Here is a 16,540-nt window from a genome sequence, read left to right as displayed (position 1 = left end):
GACATCAGAGTGAGTAGAAGGACTGTGTCAAATGCTGCCAAGAAGTAAAGAGGGGTGAGAAGGCCAGATTTTCCTTTGGAATTTCTGAGTTGAGATGGGGTGATAGAGGACACACCCATACCTGTGTTTTGAGAGATTACACTTTTTGGCATCGGACAGCAAAACAAATACAATTTGAAAAATCAATATTGATTGTGGTAGATTTAGATAAACTATTTACTAAGATAGTTTGCTTTTTCAGTGCGAACTCAAATTGACTGTGCCATGATACAGCTACTTACACTGTTGCTGTTAAAAATACAGCATTTGGCACTCTTGGATTGTTTTGAATTATTTGTTCACCATATGATATTTGAATTCTAATATCCTTTTTTTGTAGATTTGCTTGTGTCTGAACCGATGCTTCAGCTTCTCACTGGATTTGAGGTATTAGAAACCACAGACATCTGAATAACCAAAACCCTTCTCCTTCTGACATCATCAGCAAGAGATCCACAAAGAGGCACAGTTGATTGATACTTACAATGCTTCTCTCCATAGAAGGTGCAAATCTGTCATCCGTAAATGAATTCATTTTCTTGGGGCTCACAGATGAACCAAAACTATATGTTATACTGTTTGTGCTATTCCTCATCATATACGCTATCACACTGACAGGCAACATTGGAATAACAATTTTGATCAACATTGATCCTACCCTCCAGACACCTATGTATTTTTTCCTCAGTAATCTTTCTTGTGTAGATTTATGTTACTCCTCAGCAATTACTCCAAAAATGCTAGCCGGCTTAATTTCTAATGCAAAGTCCATCTCCTTCAATGAATGTGCTGTTCAGCTCTTCTGCTTCTCCTTATGTGGCACCTCTGAATGTCTCTTATTAGCAGCTATGGCCTATGATCGATATGTGGCTATCTGTAACCCACTGCTTTACCCAGTCCTGATAAATCAAAGAACATGCAAGTGGTTGGTGTCTGCAGCATACTGTGGCAGTGCTCTGAATGCTGTAGTTCAAACAACACTTACTTTTAATTTGTCTTTTTGTAGATCCAATGTAATCAATCACTTTTTCTGTGACATGCCACCCTTGCTGAAGCTGTCATGCACTGACACTTACAGTAATGAGCTGGTCATTTTCATAATTTCATTTTCTTTTGGAATAGGATCTTGCAGTATTATCCTGATATCCTATGCTTTCATTATCTCCACAATACTAAGTATCAAGTCTGAAGAAGGGAGAAAAAAGTCATTTTCCACTTGTGCTTCTCATATTGCTGTGGTGTCTTTATTTTACGGGACCATCTTTTCCATGTATCTGAGACCAAATTCGAGTAATTCTGTGATGCAAGATAAAGTGACCTCCATATTTTACACTGTAGTGAATCCCATGCTCAATCCACTGATTTATAGTCTGAGGAACCAAGATGTCAAAAGAGCCTTGAAAAAACTGGCAAAAAATAAGTAAGGCCCATTTTACTTGTTGAATTAGTTAGTCAGACGTTATTAGGATAGAACCCCGTTGTGACTTTACCCATAAAGATTTCGAGTTTTCCTCCATAAACAGCTGACAATATTGACTATATGTTGGGTGGTTTGTTTCTCGTGGTAAAAAGCCTTCTCTTTGTGAGCAGGGATTATGCAGGGCAGAATGTCCCTTCTTAAACTGCTATAGCAGCTGTAAGAATGTACTAGTACTACTCACAATAACGGCTGGAGAAGGGAAATTGAATTACAAGTCTGTGAAAATGAATAAAAAGGTACATTGAGAAAAACTAGGAAACTAGACATTAGCACAGTGTCTCTTCCCATTCAAATTGTCAATATCTAATCTAATGGAGGAAAAACCATCACAATAAATCATGTCATAATGACTAAGAAAAGTACATATATTTTTTAAGATAATATTTTGTTCATTAATCATATCAGTTAACAATGCTGTCTGTATCGAATTCAGTTTTGTTTTGCCACCGAATGGAGGAAAAAGGGTATTAATTCCTCTGGAAAACAGATAAATGTATATTTCATCCACTCTGCCCTCCCACCAAATGGTGGAAGGATTTTTCGCTCTTCAAGTAGAAATTCACAGAGAGCTAAGACAATGTGTGTTAGGTGTTGCCAGAATTTGGTACTACCACTAACACATGCCCATGACTGCTTAATTATTTTGCACCACATCTGCATCTCCCCTAACTGTACATTTTTATATAAAATATAATGTATGTAGGACATTAAATTTGTTTGCAATGAATGAATCCATGTCAAAATATACAGCTGGATTTTCTGGAAATTTGTATTGATCTTAGTAAGATCTCTCAAAATGCAGGTGTTTTATCCTGCAATTATCTTTTTGGGCGACTGTGTGATGGTGGATTTGTAAGGATGGCACCTTTAAAGAGTAGCTTACACTGACTGGTATTGTATTGTTGTATAATAAAGGTTATCATTACAATTATCTATATTACCTATAGCTTATGAAATCCTAACCATTATTGTTCAACCTCATATGTTCAACATCTCGTCAGCACTACTCTGCTCGGAAAATGCCGGATCTCACTCATTTAATATCAGTGCCTACTTAGGGAGTAGGTTTAAAAGTGGGTAAGAAGTATAGACTCTCTCATTAAGCATCACTGCTCACCAGTGAATGAACTGAACTTGAAATTGAAATAAAGCTAGATTAGCGCACTTGAAAAGCAAATGTATTGAATATTCATGCATCGTTCTAGAAAATACCTAGATAGGACACAATCCCAGGAACATTTTGAATTAATCTCTGTAGTTCCGACTACATGTAAAAGCAAACAAAGTCACCCTGTTCCTAATGGCATATGATTTAAAGGCCTCATTGCTGCAATGCTCTACCTCCAGAACAATTCAGCAAAAAAATGACAAAGAAACCACGATACCTAAAGTCCACCGTGTGGACAATTAGAGATAAAGAATGTGGAATGATAATATAAATAATGCAAAAGGTGTGTGTAGTGTCAAAGGGTTTCGTCCTGCATATCTTAGAGGAAACAATGTTGCAAAAAAAGTGACATGAATAAACTGATACTTTTGTGATTTTATACTGATGCTGATGCTTGTTAGACTCCCAAACATAGTCTCATTTCCCCACTTCCCACTCCTCCAATTGCCACATAAAAGTTTTCCAGGACAGACACAAATAATGGTGACTGTAATACCAGACCAATGTGGAATGTATACAGGTATGTGGTAAATGTGCTTCCTATTCATGAATATATGCTGGAACATCACCTACAGCCACACCACTGAGCTCTTCTGGACCGACAACCACGGCGTATATCTTTCCTTCACCACGCCCACCATACACCACTGGTTTGCCCCTCATCTCAGCTGGTACAAGGCCTTCAAAGAATGTCTTGTCAACCTCAAAAGCGCAACCCCTCCACCAACACCAACAAACGCCCACACCGCAGCTTTCACCCTCCACCGATGGATCTCCAGCTAAGCCACAACTCTGCCACCCCTCAAAAAGACACCAGGCAAGCAACACTCCAAGAAACCCAGATTGTTCACTTCCATCCTTCACAAGTCTAGACACACCTGCTGATTTCTCAAAAAGAGATGGAGGAATAACAAAACCCAGAAAACCCAAACAACCTTAAAGTCTGCAAAACAGCAAAGAACTCTTCATCATCGTCAAGGAGTTTGCCAGGCCCAACAGCGAGACTATAGATGTCCCACCCTCCCAAGACCTCTGTAACAAACTCAGCACCTTCTCCCACCAGAATATCAGTCAGCCCTATGACTGCCTTGACACCACACTCATCACCACCACAAGCAACCAGGCAATACCCTAGCAGATCATGGGGATCATCGCCCTTATCAATGAACCCACAAACGCCCAACTTTCACAACTGAATGAAGGCAGTCGCTACCTGGATGCAAGACAGCTGCCTCGAGCTCAACTCAGACCAAAGTACTTATCTTGGGACCCACCCCTCAGCCTTGGACAAATCCTGGTGGCCCACCACACTAGGAACCCCTCCAACCCCTACAGAAAACACACGCAACCTCAGGATCATACTGGACTCCTCGCTCTCAATCAACTGCAAAATCAACACTATACCCTTATCCAGTTTCCACATGCTCCACCTACTTTGAAACACTTTCAGATGGCTCTACACAGAACTCAGAAAGACGGTTATCCATGCAGACATAACCAGTAGACTGGACTACGGTAATGCACAATTTGCCGGCGTCACCCAGAAGCAGCTCAGGAAACTACAGGATGTCTAAAATGTTGCAGCTAGACTGGTCTTCGACATCCCCTACTACAGCCACATGACACAACATCTCTATCAACTCCACTGGCTTCATATCAATATGAGAATCACTTTCAAGCTTCTAACACATGCCTGCAAATCTCTCCATGACACAGATCAGAGTATCGGAACAACCTCCTCACCTTCTACACAACCGCCAGACAACTGCGCTGTGCCCAACATGCCCTGGCCACCACCCCATGGATTGAAAAGACCAGACCTGGAGGAAGATCCTTATCCTATTTCACTGCCAAGACCTGGAAGAACCTGCCCCTCCACCTCAGGCAATCCATGTCATTGAAACAGTTAAGGAAGGACCTCAAGACCTGGCTCTTCGACTGAACCTCCACACCCAGATTGATATGTAGCCCACCCATCCAATCAGCAGCTTGAGACCCTCATGGGTGAGTAGCCACACTCTACAAACCCCTGATTGATTGATTGATTGATTCCAAGGCTAATTGTTTCTCTTCTGCTCTTTGGAATTTGTTCCTCTCCCTCCACCTGCACATGGGTATAGAACTGGAGCTTTTTTCCTTGATTATGATTACAATAATACATATAAAGTTTGTGTTTCTGTATTGATACATGTATGTATGCATGTATGCATGTTTATGTTATCCATGATTTAGCTTACCCTGCAATAGAGTAAGTGCATAATTATTTTTTTTACTTCCAAGCAAATGTATTTCATTGTAAAAAAGTAATTTCAAAGTGGGGTGACAGAGGGTGAGGCCAAGGAGTAAAGTGGGATTAAGACTAAGGGCTGATTATGATGCGGCCTGTAAAGGCTCCAACCAACGGTCGAAGCCTTCCTGGGTGCATCATAATCAGCTGCTTGGTTTACTTTACAGCATTACATAGCTCATGGAATCCATTGACCAGATGGAGCTGGCTCGTAATCCCAAAGGGTGGGCCTTTCCGCCCTTGGGATTACTATACACGGGTTCCAACATAGTTTCAGTGCCCGCCTGTCCGGAAAGCATGTTTAGGGGTCCCCAGCAGGGCTCCCTTGTACTGACAGCCTCTGTTTGAGGGCCAGGAGGACACATACGTTGCCCCCCTGTTGATCCGTGTACCTTGTGGCAGGCACCGTGAGGTACCTACCACGGGATACAGGGATGAACAACACCTCCCATTTCTCAATAGGAGCTTATGTTATGGCCAGTTTATGGCCATAACACAAGCTCCTATTGCGAAATGTGAGTATCGCATTATAATTAGCTGGTCATGACCGCAGATCAGAAGTTGATCGGTCCCAGGACCAAGACTTGTCAGTGGGTGGAAGTCAGCCTGATGTCGTAATCAGGCCCCAAGTGCCTCGCCGTTTGTGTACGGGATAGTCTGTGACGAACATGCCAGATACAAAAGCCTGTTGCTTAATCCTTACCCTGTACTGTAGTGCATCATTTTTCCCACCATCTACTTTCCGCAGACAGGAGAATGTCTGCATGATTGATTTTATAGTACGTCATGTGACAAATATCATTCATAGTATTCATTTGACTTGGAGTCAGGGTAAAATTGAAAGGCCTTTTAGCCAGATCCTGACTTTACGAATAGGGTAATTGTCTATTGCAGCTGCCTATTATGGGACGCGGAGAACGTTGTGGGAGTTTATCGACAAAATGAGGCATTCTTTTCATAAACCCTACTTATTCAGCATTCTGAACATCCGGTTGCCAACCGTGGTGGAAGCATATTATGCCTTTGAAACTAGTGCAACATTAGGATGTTAGAATTATATACCAAGCAATATATACCTCCATATAATCGGTGGACTTCTATCTCCGCTATGGTCTTGTGAAACACCATACAGATCAGCTGAGAGCTTTACCCATATTTCTAGTGATAAAAGTAATAGTTATCACCTTTTATCAACTACTCGATTGTCCTGGTTAAAATTATTGGAATTCTATTTTCGGATACTTGTTCCTTTAGTATATTTGCCTGCATGTCACTTTGCTCTATTTAGACAAGGTCCTGAATAAGGTGGTTCACACCCTGTGTTAGCCCACCGAAATGCGTGTTGACCTTGTGTGTCCAGACCTTGTTTTTTTCATCTTTAAGGAAATGATTTACATCTTTTGTTTCCCTTTATTCCAGATGTGCAGAAGTGTTTCGTATGAATGTGGACATAAGTGAAGTATGTTTGAATAGTAAAAAGACTTGTCATTTAGGGAACCTTCCATACCTTATATAATTCTGCATTATTGGCTATATGTATTTACAAACAAAAGACTATCTTATGAAAAAGACAAAAAAAAGCTTCATATCCATTCATAAAAATGACATCATTGCATTAAGGAAAATGAAATAAAATATTTAGGACAATAACAAATGCAGTTTTTAATAACAAAAATATCCTCATTTAGTGTTATATATACTGATGTTTATTAACTTTGTTTACCCATACTAGATTGAATCGTTTGTTAAAGAAATATAGGTCTAAGGGGAGTGTTCTTTGGTCTTCTTTGGTCTGCTTAGTCCCCCTCTTACTCCCAGACCTTTGTTCTCCAGAGGGGATCCCTTGCTCTTTCATTGTATTGCAGCTGCCTCACCTGCAGACAGTAGCACAGTACCAGGAGCATGACTAGGATCGAAGCTGAGCTAGCATGCCTCCATTTATTTAGCACAAGAATACTGGTGTACTCCATAGTGCATAATGTTCGAAACATTAATCACATCAAACTTGAATAGCCCAAGGATACCAGCAAATGTACTGCTACTGTGACACTACATCATTTATTGCGTTTTGCTAAGAGCATTGTCTACAATTTCACTTTTTTCTTTCTTGATATAGCTGCTCCGTCTGTTCCAAACAGCCAGGAGAGAGCAGCCAGGGTATGGCAGAGGAAACTGAAGGCCAACAGGCCATAGTATCAGTTGCGGGTGTCCCTGGAGGAGGAGAAGGGGGAGGCAGCAGAAGCTGCGGATGCCCAGCTGCCCACCGCATATTCATCACTGCTTCCCCCCTCCCGCAGATAAAGGCATACATGAAAGCCAGGCAGGAATGCACGGAAGCCAGGAAGGAATGAATGCAGAGGCACCTCAAGAAGCTCCTAGTCCTAGCCCACCATTAGTGCCCTCTTCTGCCCCTTCTTTAATAATTTTTTGGGTGGGCTGGACCTGTTGTGGGGAGGTGGTGAGAATGTGGGTGATGGGACAGTTAGATTTCTTTTATGGACAATTTCAATTTGGGACTTACCTGGACACAAATTTCTTTGGAACATTGGTTGGGAAGGGGGAGATATGTATGCAGAGAGGCTTAGGCCATTTGTCGCTTTAGTTTTGTATTGTTAGGGAAATAAATATTTTATAATTTTACATTAGAATTTAAATCTTTTTTGAGGTGTTTTACTGTGCACTGCTGCCTTTGATGCAGCCTGTTTTTAAATCTGCTGATAATGTGTAACAAATTAGTTCTGTAGTACCCTTGTCCTACTACTCTACTAACCTATGCATTCTGCTACTATATTGACCCCTAAGAATTGGAGGGTAGGGAGGTTTATTGTCCATTGCCTGTATTGCAGTACAACACTGTTCCATACTTCTCTTACCTGCTTAGTTGAAGCAAGGGATGCATGGTTTCCCAATGTGCAATGGTGGTGGTAGTAGCATGCTACCACACTATCAGTAAAGGCATCAGTAGCGAGGTCCCGCTCCCTCCTAGGTAAACTCAAACAGTAGGTTAAGGACTATTCATCAGAGGGAACTCAATTGAAATACAAACTGAGTTAATGGGTTATAGCGATTGAGACAGTCACCAGACTAGACTACTAGTATGCAAGAAAACAAAGTGTACCTGATAGATAAAGTATATAATAGGCAAACGGATGATGATGCTGGCATATATTGTTTTTCTGAAAATATGGATCACTGTTTTTATGCATGGTTAGGTAAATGCGGCCAGTGAGGGCTATACTTAGAGCTAAAGATGCTGCACTGAGTCTGTGCTGCTTTTGCCACATCCGCGCCAAAAGATTTGTGATCAATCAATGGTGTAAAATATTGAGTAAGCCCTAGCTAAACCACACAGCCCTCAGGAAGAGTGTTATCGGTCTGTTGAATAAATACATATGTTATAAGAGGAAAGAAAAATAAAGGAATAAATACAGGTAACTGAAATGCAATGTCTGCCTCCAGAGAGACCCAAGTTACAATATATAATTTAATGTTTTGTTACCTAGCTTTGAAAGATAAAACATATATTACAAATTATGTAGGAGCTAGGGGAACAACAGACAGTTCTACATTTTTTTAAAGAAAATAATACTGTATTGCCAAATAAACAGTTTCATCTTTATTCTACTTGGAACTTGGACTGTCGGTCAATCATGGGTGCCCGGGTGATGAGGTCCAGTAAGGTAAGCATGATTGTTATGGTGCTTTTCCAATTTGGGGCAGGATAAGAGAGAGACTGTGGATTGTAAAACAAAAATAATATTGTAGAATATTGATAAGGAGTGCATAAAAAAGACTCACATACAGTTCAAGGGAGAAAAGAAAATCCTTTTTGCACTCCTTCATTTTATGACTGATGTGTGAACAATTGGGTGGGAACAATTTTACAACAATCACACAAAAGAGGCTGCATGTTACTATAAGTATTGGGCTGCTCAAACCTGCAACTGTCATGATCATCGATTCATCATCATTAATCCCAACAATAATATGTGCCCAGCAGCCCATGCATAATGTGATGAGCATTCATGATCAAACGTATTTCTCCAGTTACCTTGAAAAACAGGCCATTTACAGAGCCACTACTTAGCTTCATTCAAATTTGAGCCAGACAGCACTGAGCACACACACCCATCAACTTTGCATTTTCCAACACAAGTAAAATCAACGCATCACTGTCACCAACACTCACATAGATGGGTAAGCCACTTTAAAGTAATCACCAAATTAGTTTGTTTCAGTGAAGTTGAAAACGTCCTTTTTCTAGTGGCAGGTCTCAAAGTAGTTGTGCTAAAACCCTGAGTCCTTCCATCATCCACCTGATTCCGAGTAAGGTATCCAACTCTGCACCGACTGAGTCCTGACTCAAATGCAATTGATTGACCTGTAGTACAATGCTATTGATGCACAAAGAGAGAAATATTGAGTAATTTATTTGTTGACTAGGTTTGTGTTTGTGTTACCTAAAGGGACTGGTCGGGTCTTCAAGGATTGTGAAGCAGAAAACAAAGCAGTGTGGAGTGGATCTGGTGAACAAATCTTGCATAGTCTCAAAGGGGAAGAAAAAAATCAACTTCAGGAAAAGGTTGATCAGCCATCGTTACTTCGGCCACCAACATTGAAAATCATCACAAACACATTCAAGTGTAAGAGCTATAGACAAACAAACACCCAGTGTCACTGTCTGCCTCCAAATGAATCATCTCAACACACCACAAACAACAATCACTCAGGGGTCCATTACGAAGTCAGTCGTAAAATCTGTCTGTCAGTCCGGTTTCTGCCACGGTGTTGGTCCTAGGAAACTCCACCAACATTGAATTAGGCCCTTAAGTGTGCAGTGCATGGCATTCACCTGTTCTTCCAAATCAGGCTTGGTCATGGTGGTACATTTCTGATCCTTTTTTTCATGAAACAGACACTGGCCAGTCTTGTAATACAAGTAATGTAGGGAATTCTGGCTACAGGAATTAAATAGCAATGGATAGATTTGTACAGGTTGAAGGCAGGCACAAATTTGTATCTCCAATATAGTTGAGGGAAATGGGTTAGGGAGAGCTTCTTCACTGCACACTGGTGCAACTCCAATCCTGCAATATAATGTGTCTAAGTTGGTGGGGCTGCATTAGTCAGCCAGAAACAAAGAAATAAAATAAAATGTTTGGATAGCCATCTTTTTTTGGGGGGCGTCAAAGTAGATCAGCAATAGAGAATGTTCTTTGGTTGGTGGCCCAGGCCTAGTAGTCAGGGAAGTAGAGTTTGCCCTCAAACTCGGGTGTTCTCCCAGAAGTAGATCAGCTAACACACTACTTCTGTGGCTTGAGTCTGACAAATCACCCTCATTTTCACCATGCTGTACTTCAGTTTTGCAGTAATTCGTTGATATAAAATGCTGATTCATTTTGAGAATGGTTAAACTCTCCATGTTTTGATGTGAGAGCCCAGTCCTTCACACTGTGACAACTGCACCAGCAGCACTCAAAACATGCTCTATGTAGACACTGGCTACCGGAAATGCCAGATAGTTTATTGCCAGCTAAATAGAGCACTGGCCATTGTTTCCTTTTCCCATACCAATACACCAATGGCTTTTGATCAAGATAGACCGGCCTGGACCTTCTGCTCCTAGGTCATTGGTGCTCCACTTTGCTCAACCTGTTTTGCCTTTGCCTCTGCATTGGAATTAAGCCCTGCCAGTAGAAACCAATCATATACAGATGTTGGGCCTGAAGCTCCTTTCCTGTTGTTGCTGGTGTTTTTGTTTTTGTTTTTGGCGGCTGTGAGCCAACAGTACTTCCCTCAGGCTCTGAAGTTGAAGGCTGTACCACAAACTTGTGCTTTGGAGGAGTGGAAATCTAATTCCCAGCCATTCTTTTTCTAGCACACTGGCTTGCTCAGCAATCTATGTTTTGTAGTCCGCAGAATCCCCATCTGAAAAAGAAATGAAAGTGGTTAGTAATGGTGTAGCATGGATCAGGAATTGTGGCATAGATGTAATGTTTAGATGACACAATGTCTCTTTGCACCCTTGCATTAACAGATAAGCAAAGGATTAAGCTCTACACCAACTCATATGCATATTTTTTTCTTTGACACCTAAGTAAATTTCTGACATCATTTATGCTGTTCCTGTAGCACGTGGAACAACGGGATAGCTTGGCCCATGGTACTGTGTAACCACCTCAAAAGGAAGCAGCATCTCTGTCAGGCAGTTCACTAGTCCCCATTTGTCCATTTCAAAGATCATGCCTCTTACAGTTGCATCCCCTCTTCGCACAGTATTCATTGATCAGTCTTGTCTGCTCAAACAAACGTTGCAACATGTAATAAGTTGAGTTCCAATGTGTTGGAAACTCCTATATGAGAGTTTTAACTGGCATTCTATTATCATGCTGAACGGCCCTTAGCTGCTTTAAATGAATGGCTGAAATTAGTGCAGATCCTTCTTCAGGTGGACAGTAAGTTGATGACTCAGTCTTCTTTTATGTGAAAGTCCTGTACAATGATGTTGATACAGTGCGCCAAACACAGGACCCTGGAATGTCCACTATCTACCATTGCCTTAACTATACTACTGCCATTGTCCATGGGAACAAATTCAATCTTGGTATCAACCATTAAAATTCTTTGTTGTGAAAGTTTAAAAAAATGCTTGCAGCAGTATGGGATTTCTCCATGATGGACATGGCTTCCGTCGCAGGCTTCTGAGTGCCATTAAAAATCTGAGCAGGGTCAACACCTGCAGATATAGTCTCTTTAACCCCCTAAAAAGAGATCCAGTTTGCAGTGCACATGTAATCAACGGCTTGGCCACTGGTCCACATGTCTGTCGTCAGGTGGGTCGGGTGTACAGCACTCTCCTGCAATGCTTGTCCAAGCAATTCCAGCATATTGTGATGTGTTTTTTTTTCTTTCTTTTTTTTAATTGAGAGTTCATGAACGTAATTACAATACATATCAATTTCGCATAAGGTTTCTAATATGCAAAATACAAAATACATATGTGGCAGATTACAAATACTCCGTAATATAAATACAAAATTCTGATTTTATAAAAAGACATTTCTTTAAAGTGCAATGTGCAATCTATCAAATATTATTTAAATTAACCTTACAAAAGACCCTATGCAGTCGAACCAGCCTAGTGCAACCAAGATCTAATCCTAATAAAGTAGAAAATTGAGGAAAAATCCTACCGTAACTAGCATTCAAACACACTCCAATATTTATCATATGTTTTAACTGCCCCCGACCTCAGCGCATATTTTTTTTCCCTCTCCTGTATCCTAGATATTTTGAATTTCCATGCGTTAAAAGTCGGTACTTTGTCTGTTTTCCAGAGTTGCAGGAAAAATGATATCGCTACAAGAGATGCTATGAATACATGGGCAGTGGAGGCAGAGGAGCAGCCAAAGACCGAAATAGATTTGTTGAATGAGATTTGGGCATCTATTGAGTTTCTGAGATATTTTTCAATAGCCTTCCAAAATTCCTGTATTTTAGAGCATTCCCATATGATATGTTTCCAATTGCCCTTTTCCTCACAGCCAAAGCACTTATCCTCTACTTGAGAATACATATTGTGGAGAAACAAAGGTGTTCTATAAATTAGCCATTTAGTAAAGAATTGCATCCGTTTAAAATTAGCTCTTCGGAATATAGATTTATTATATTTATTACCTTTATCCCAGGTGAATCTTTTGATTTCAATTTCTTCTCTTTTTCTCCACCTGTCTCTCACCTTTCCATATAAAGTGACTGATTTGTTCTCGTTAAAGATTTTTATCCAAGTGCTAATCTTCCTCTGTGTTGGGCTGTCTAGTGCTTCACTTATATATGTTTTATGAAATAAGTTACCCATATCTAATTCTCTCAATGAGACGTGAAGGCTGATAAAGGACCATTTTAAAATTGTGTTTAAATGTTGGATCTCCCTTTCTACTTCTTCCCAGGTTTTCCAGCTATTCCCCAGGATGAAATCCTGGATTTTATCAAAACCATTTTCCTTCCAAAGTCTCAGTGTGATTTTATCTAAAGTGCCCATCTCTCCTATATATAAATTCGTTAAGCTAGTTGAGCTATTTGTTCTAAAAGTATCAAAATATTTCAGGAGCTGGGCTCTTTGTTTGAATAGCCGTTGTATAGTCTTGTACTGTACTTTCTTAGGGTACTTGGTCACTCTTCCTCGGTCATTAATCTTAAGTTCAATTAGAATCTTTTTCATAAAAGAATTATCTGCCTTGTGGTCATCTAAAAAAAAACTAAAACTATGGTGTGCAAAAGTCGCGTAGTAATAGTCTCTATTATTTGAGAGAGACAATCCCCCCCTCTGTAATCGGACAATTCAAAGTGCTATGTGTCAACCTCGGTGTCTTATTTGCCCATAGAAAAGAAGAAAACATACTGTCTACTTGCTTAAAAAAAGAAGCCTGCACTAAAGAGGAAGTTAAAAAGTGGTAGAATAGACATTCGAATTAGGGCAGCACGACCCATTATTGATAGTGGGAGTTGATTTCAACAAGCTAATTGAGAGCCAACCCTTTTTAATAATGGCATATAGTTTAACAGGTAGAGATCTTCCAATTTTTATGTTATATAAATTCCTAAATACCTCTTAGGGAGGATATTGTATGTTTGCCTGAATTCCGTTAATAAAGTGTCTACAGTGGAATTACATAAAATAATTGCCGTTTTATTCGTATTTATCTTATGACCTCCTAATTTTTGGAAATTTTAGAAGATTTTCAAGATTTCCAACTGACTGGTGAACTTCGGATTTAAAAAATAATACAATATCGTCGGCGTAGAGTTTTATATTAGTCATTCCAGATACTGGTACCGTATGAGCCATTTTCCCCCTAATTGCAATAGCCAACGGTTCGATAAATAGGGCAAATACAATTGGAGGTAGGGGGCAGCCTTGCCGAGTGCCTCTATTTATGTGACATGACCCTACATTTACCGAATTAATTATGATCTGTGCCTTGGAGTGCTTATAAAGTTGTTTCAAAAGAGATATAAATTCATTTGGTAAATTAAAACTGTGCAAAATCGCAAAGAGGCAGTTCCATGACACAAGGTCAAAAGCCTTTTCGGCGTCTAAAAAACAGATCTGCACTTTCACCTTGTTAACGTCAAAAAAGTCCAAAGCCTCCAATATAAAATTGGTATTAGTATGGAGCTGTCTCCCTGCTATGAAACTGCACTGATCTGGTTCAATAAGTGATCCTACCATTTTATTAAGACGATTCGCAAGGAGTTTGGTAAAAATTTTGTAGTCTGTATTTAATAGACTTATTGGCCTAAATGAGTTCATATTTTCTTTATCTTTTCCTTTCTTTAAAATACTGACTACAACTGCAGTGCGAAAGGATTCTGCCGGTGGCCCCCCTTGTAATAGATAATTAGCCAGTATCAGAAACTCGGTGCGTAAGGTTCCGGAGAATATTTAAAAAAATTCCCTGGGGATACCGTCCACCCCCTTAGCTTTACCGCTAGGCAGGGAACTTATTACCTCATCTAACTCTTCCTTTGTAAACTCCTTAATTAGCAGCTTTTTATAATCTTTTTCTAATATTGGAATTTGTAATTCCTCTAAAAAATCATAAACTATTTCGCTCGTAGCCTGTTCGGTGGTCTGATAAATTCTCTCATAGTATTTAAGGAACATCTCTCCTATTGACGCAGTAGTTTTCGCATGGGTTTTGGTGACTGGGTCATATAAATGGTCGATTCTATTACAAACTAGATTTTCTTTGGCTTGCCAAGCTAGCAGTCACCCTGTATATTCGCTCTCTTCATAGAGCTTCTGAGCGTATAGACTGCTAGCTGCATCGCCTAGTTCATAATAGAATTCCCTCATTTTCTTTGTTGCGTCTAATAGCTTTTGTCTAGTAGATAGAGACCTGATTCTGTAGTGCTCTTGGTTTGCATGTGAGAGATTTATCTGTTGGCAACTTTCTCCTCCCTTTTGGCCTTCTGTTTTGGTATTTCTTTAGAGGTGATTATGATTCTTAATGTGGCCTTAAATGCATCCCCTATTACATTAATTGGGGCAGAGCCTCTATTCAAATTAAAAAAGGCCTGTATCTCCTCCTCAATGTCTGTGCACCATTGTGGTTCCGCAAAAAAACCCATCTTTTAGATCCCTCTTTGTCCTGATTTCCTATATTAATTTCCATTTTAATTATTGGGTGGTTTGAGAATGCATTTTGGGAGATGTTCATAGGTACTGATTTCGAGACCATGAGAGATTAGATAGAAATCCAACATAGATGCTGAGTTATATTTTGCAGAATGGCAAGAGTATTCACGTTTAAATGGGTTTTGAAAACGCCAGCAGTGAAAGATATCCAGATCTGTTTTGCAACTTTGAAGGGCAATGGCTACTTGCGGTTTATTTTGGCACCGTTCTTTTTTAGTTGAGTCAATTGTAGTATTTTGTAAACAATTAAAATTACCCCCCATATTATCTGGCCTGGTATGCGTGTCAATGCTTGTTTCAGTTTCAAAATCGGCAGTGGGTCGTCTATGACTGGTGCGTATATTGTGGTTAGTATTATATTTACCTGATTTATTTTCCCATAGAAAAATGCCCATCTACCACTCAGGTCTGAGTGTGACCCTTCGATTACAAACCTCACATGTTTTCCTATGAGGATACTCACACCCCTCTGCGCCATCCCTGATACTGCCGAAAAACTATAGCCTGCCCAATTTTTTAAAAATGTATCGGAGTCTGCTAAGACTCTATGGTGCATTTCTTGTATATAAATTACGTCTGGAGATTCTTTAGCCAGCATTCTATAGTGTTTCTCTTACGAACATTATTCAACCCATTTGCGTTAAAAGAGAGAAAAGTCAGCTTATTTCTCATTAGTTTTCAAACTTTTGTACAATATAGATGTTTCTGAAGGACAAACATTGAGAGAGAGGTTCCATTAGGCAAATCCCAACTAGATGTGCAAAATACGCAACCATTAGGGTAGAACTCAAACATCCTTCCAGAATATATCTTTGCTATGTGCAAAATACGCAAACATTAGATCTAGAAAAAACAGCAGCAATGTGTGCAAAGTCAACGTTAAAATGCAAATAGCGTAAAATTCAAGCATCTTTCTATGTGCAAAATACGCAACCATTAGATCTAGAAAAAGAAGCAGCAAAACGTACAAAGTCAGCGTTAAAATACAAATAGTAAAAAATTCGAGCATCTTTCCAGAAAATATAACCTCCAGAAGTGCCAAATACGCAATCGTGCAAACAATGTAAATTTAAAGCGTCTATTCAGAGTATATTGAAGATTCTGCTTTCCATATAGATTCTATAAATATTGCACCAAGTTATATAGGCTAAGCATAGTATGACATAAAGTGGTACCGCAAAACCCAATTTTAGTTGGCTTTTGCATATTGTGATGTAGTGATGAAAATATAGGAATGGCTGGAAACCTTCCATTTTAGGCAGATGTCTGCCACAAATTTTAAACCCCCCTTCCACAAAAGAAAAAGGGAGGAGGTCGGGAGCTAACATTTTTGCCAGTTTCGCATTGTACAAATAAGCCATTGCT

At 39.8% G+C, this 16,540-nt stretch overlaps 1 protein-coding gene across 1 annotated transcript; it reads left to right on the top strand.

The window, feature by feature from the left end:
* Positions 1–481: 481 nt before the first annotated feature.
* LOC144769262 (olfactory receptor 5AP2-like) lies at positions 482–1,463 on the top strand. Its single transcript, XM_078653325.1, has one exon. It carries the CDS (start codon positions 525–527, stop codon positions 1,461–1,463), a length of 939 nt encoding a protein of 312 aa, XP_078509451.1. The 5' UTR covers positions 482–524.
* Positions 1,464–16,540: the final 15,077 nt, after the last annotated feature.

Source organism: Lissotriton helveticus, chromosome 1_1, assembly GCF_964261635.1.
Source record: "Lissotriton helveticus chromosome 1_1, aLisHel1.1, whole genome shotgun sequence".
NCBI lineage: Eukaryota > Metazoa > Chordata > Amphibia > Caudata > Salamandridae > Lissotriton > Lissotriton helveticus.
The sequence above is the reverse complement of the archived record's forward strand: the minus strand, read 5'-3'. Positions and strand labels throughout refer to the sequence as shown.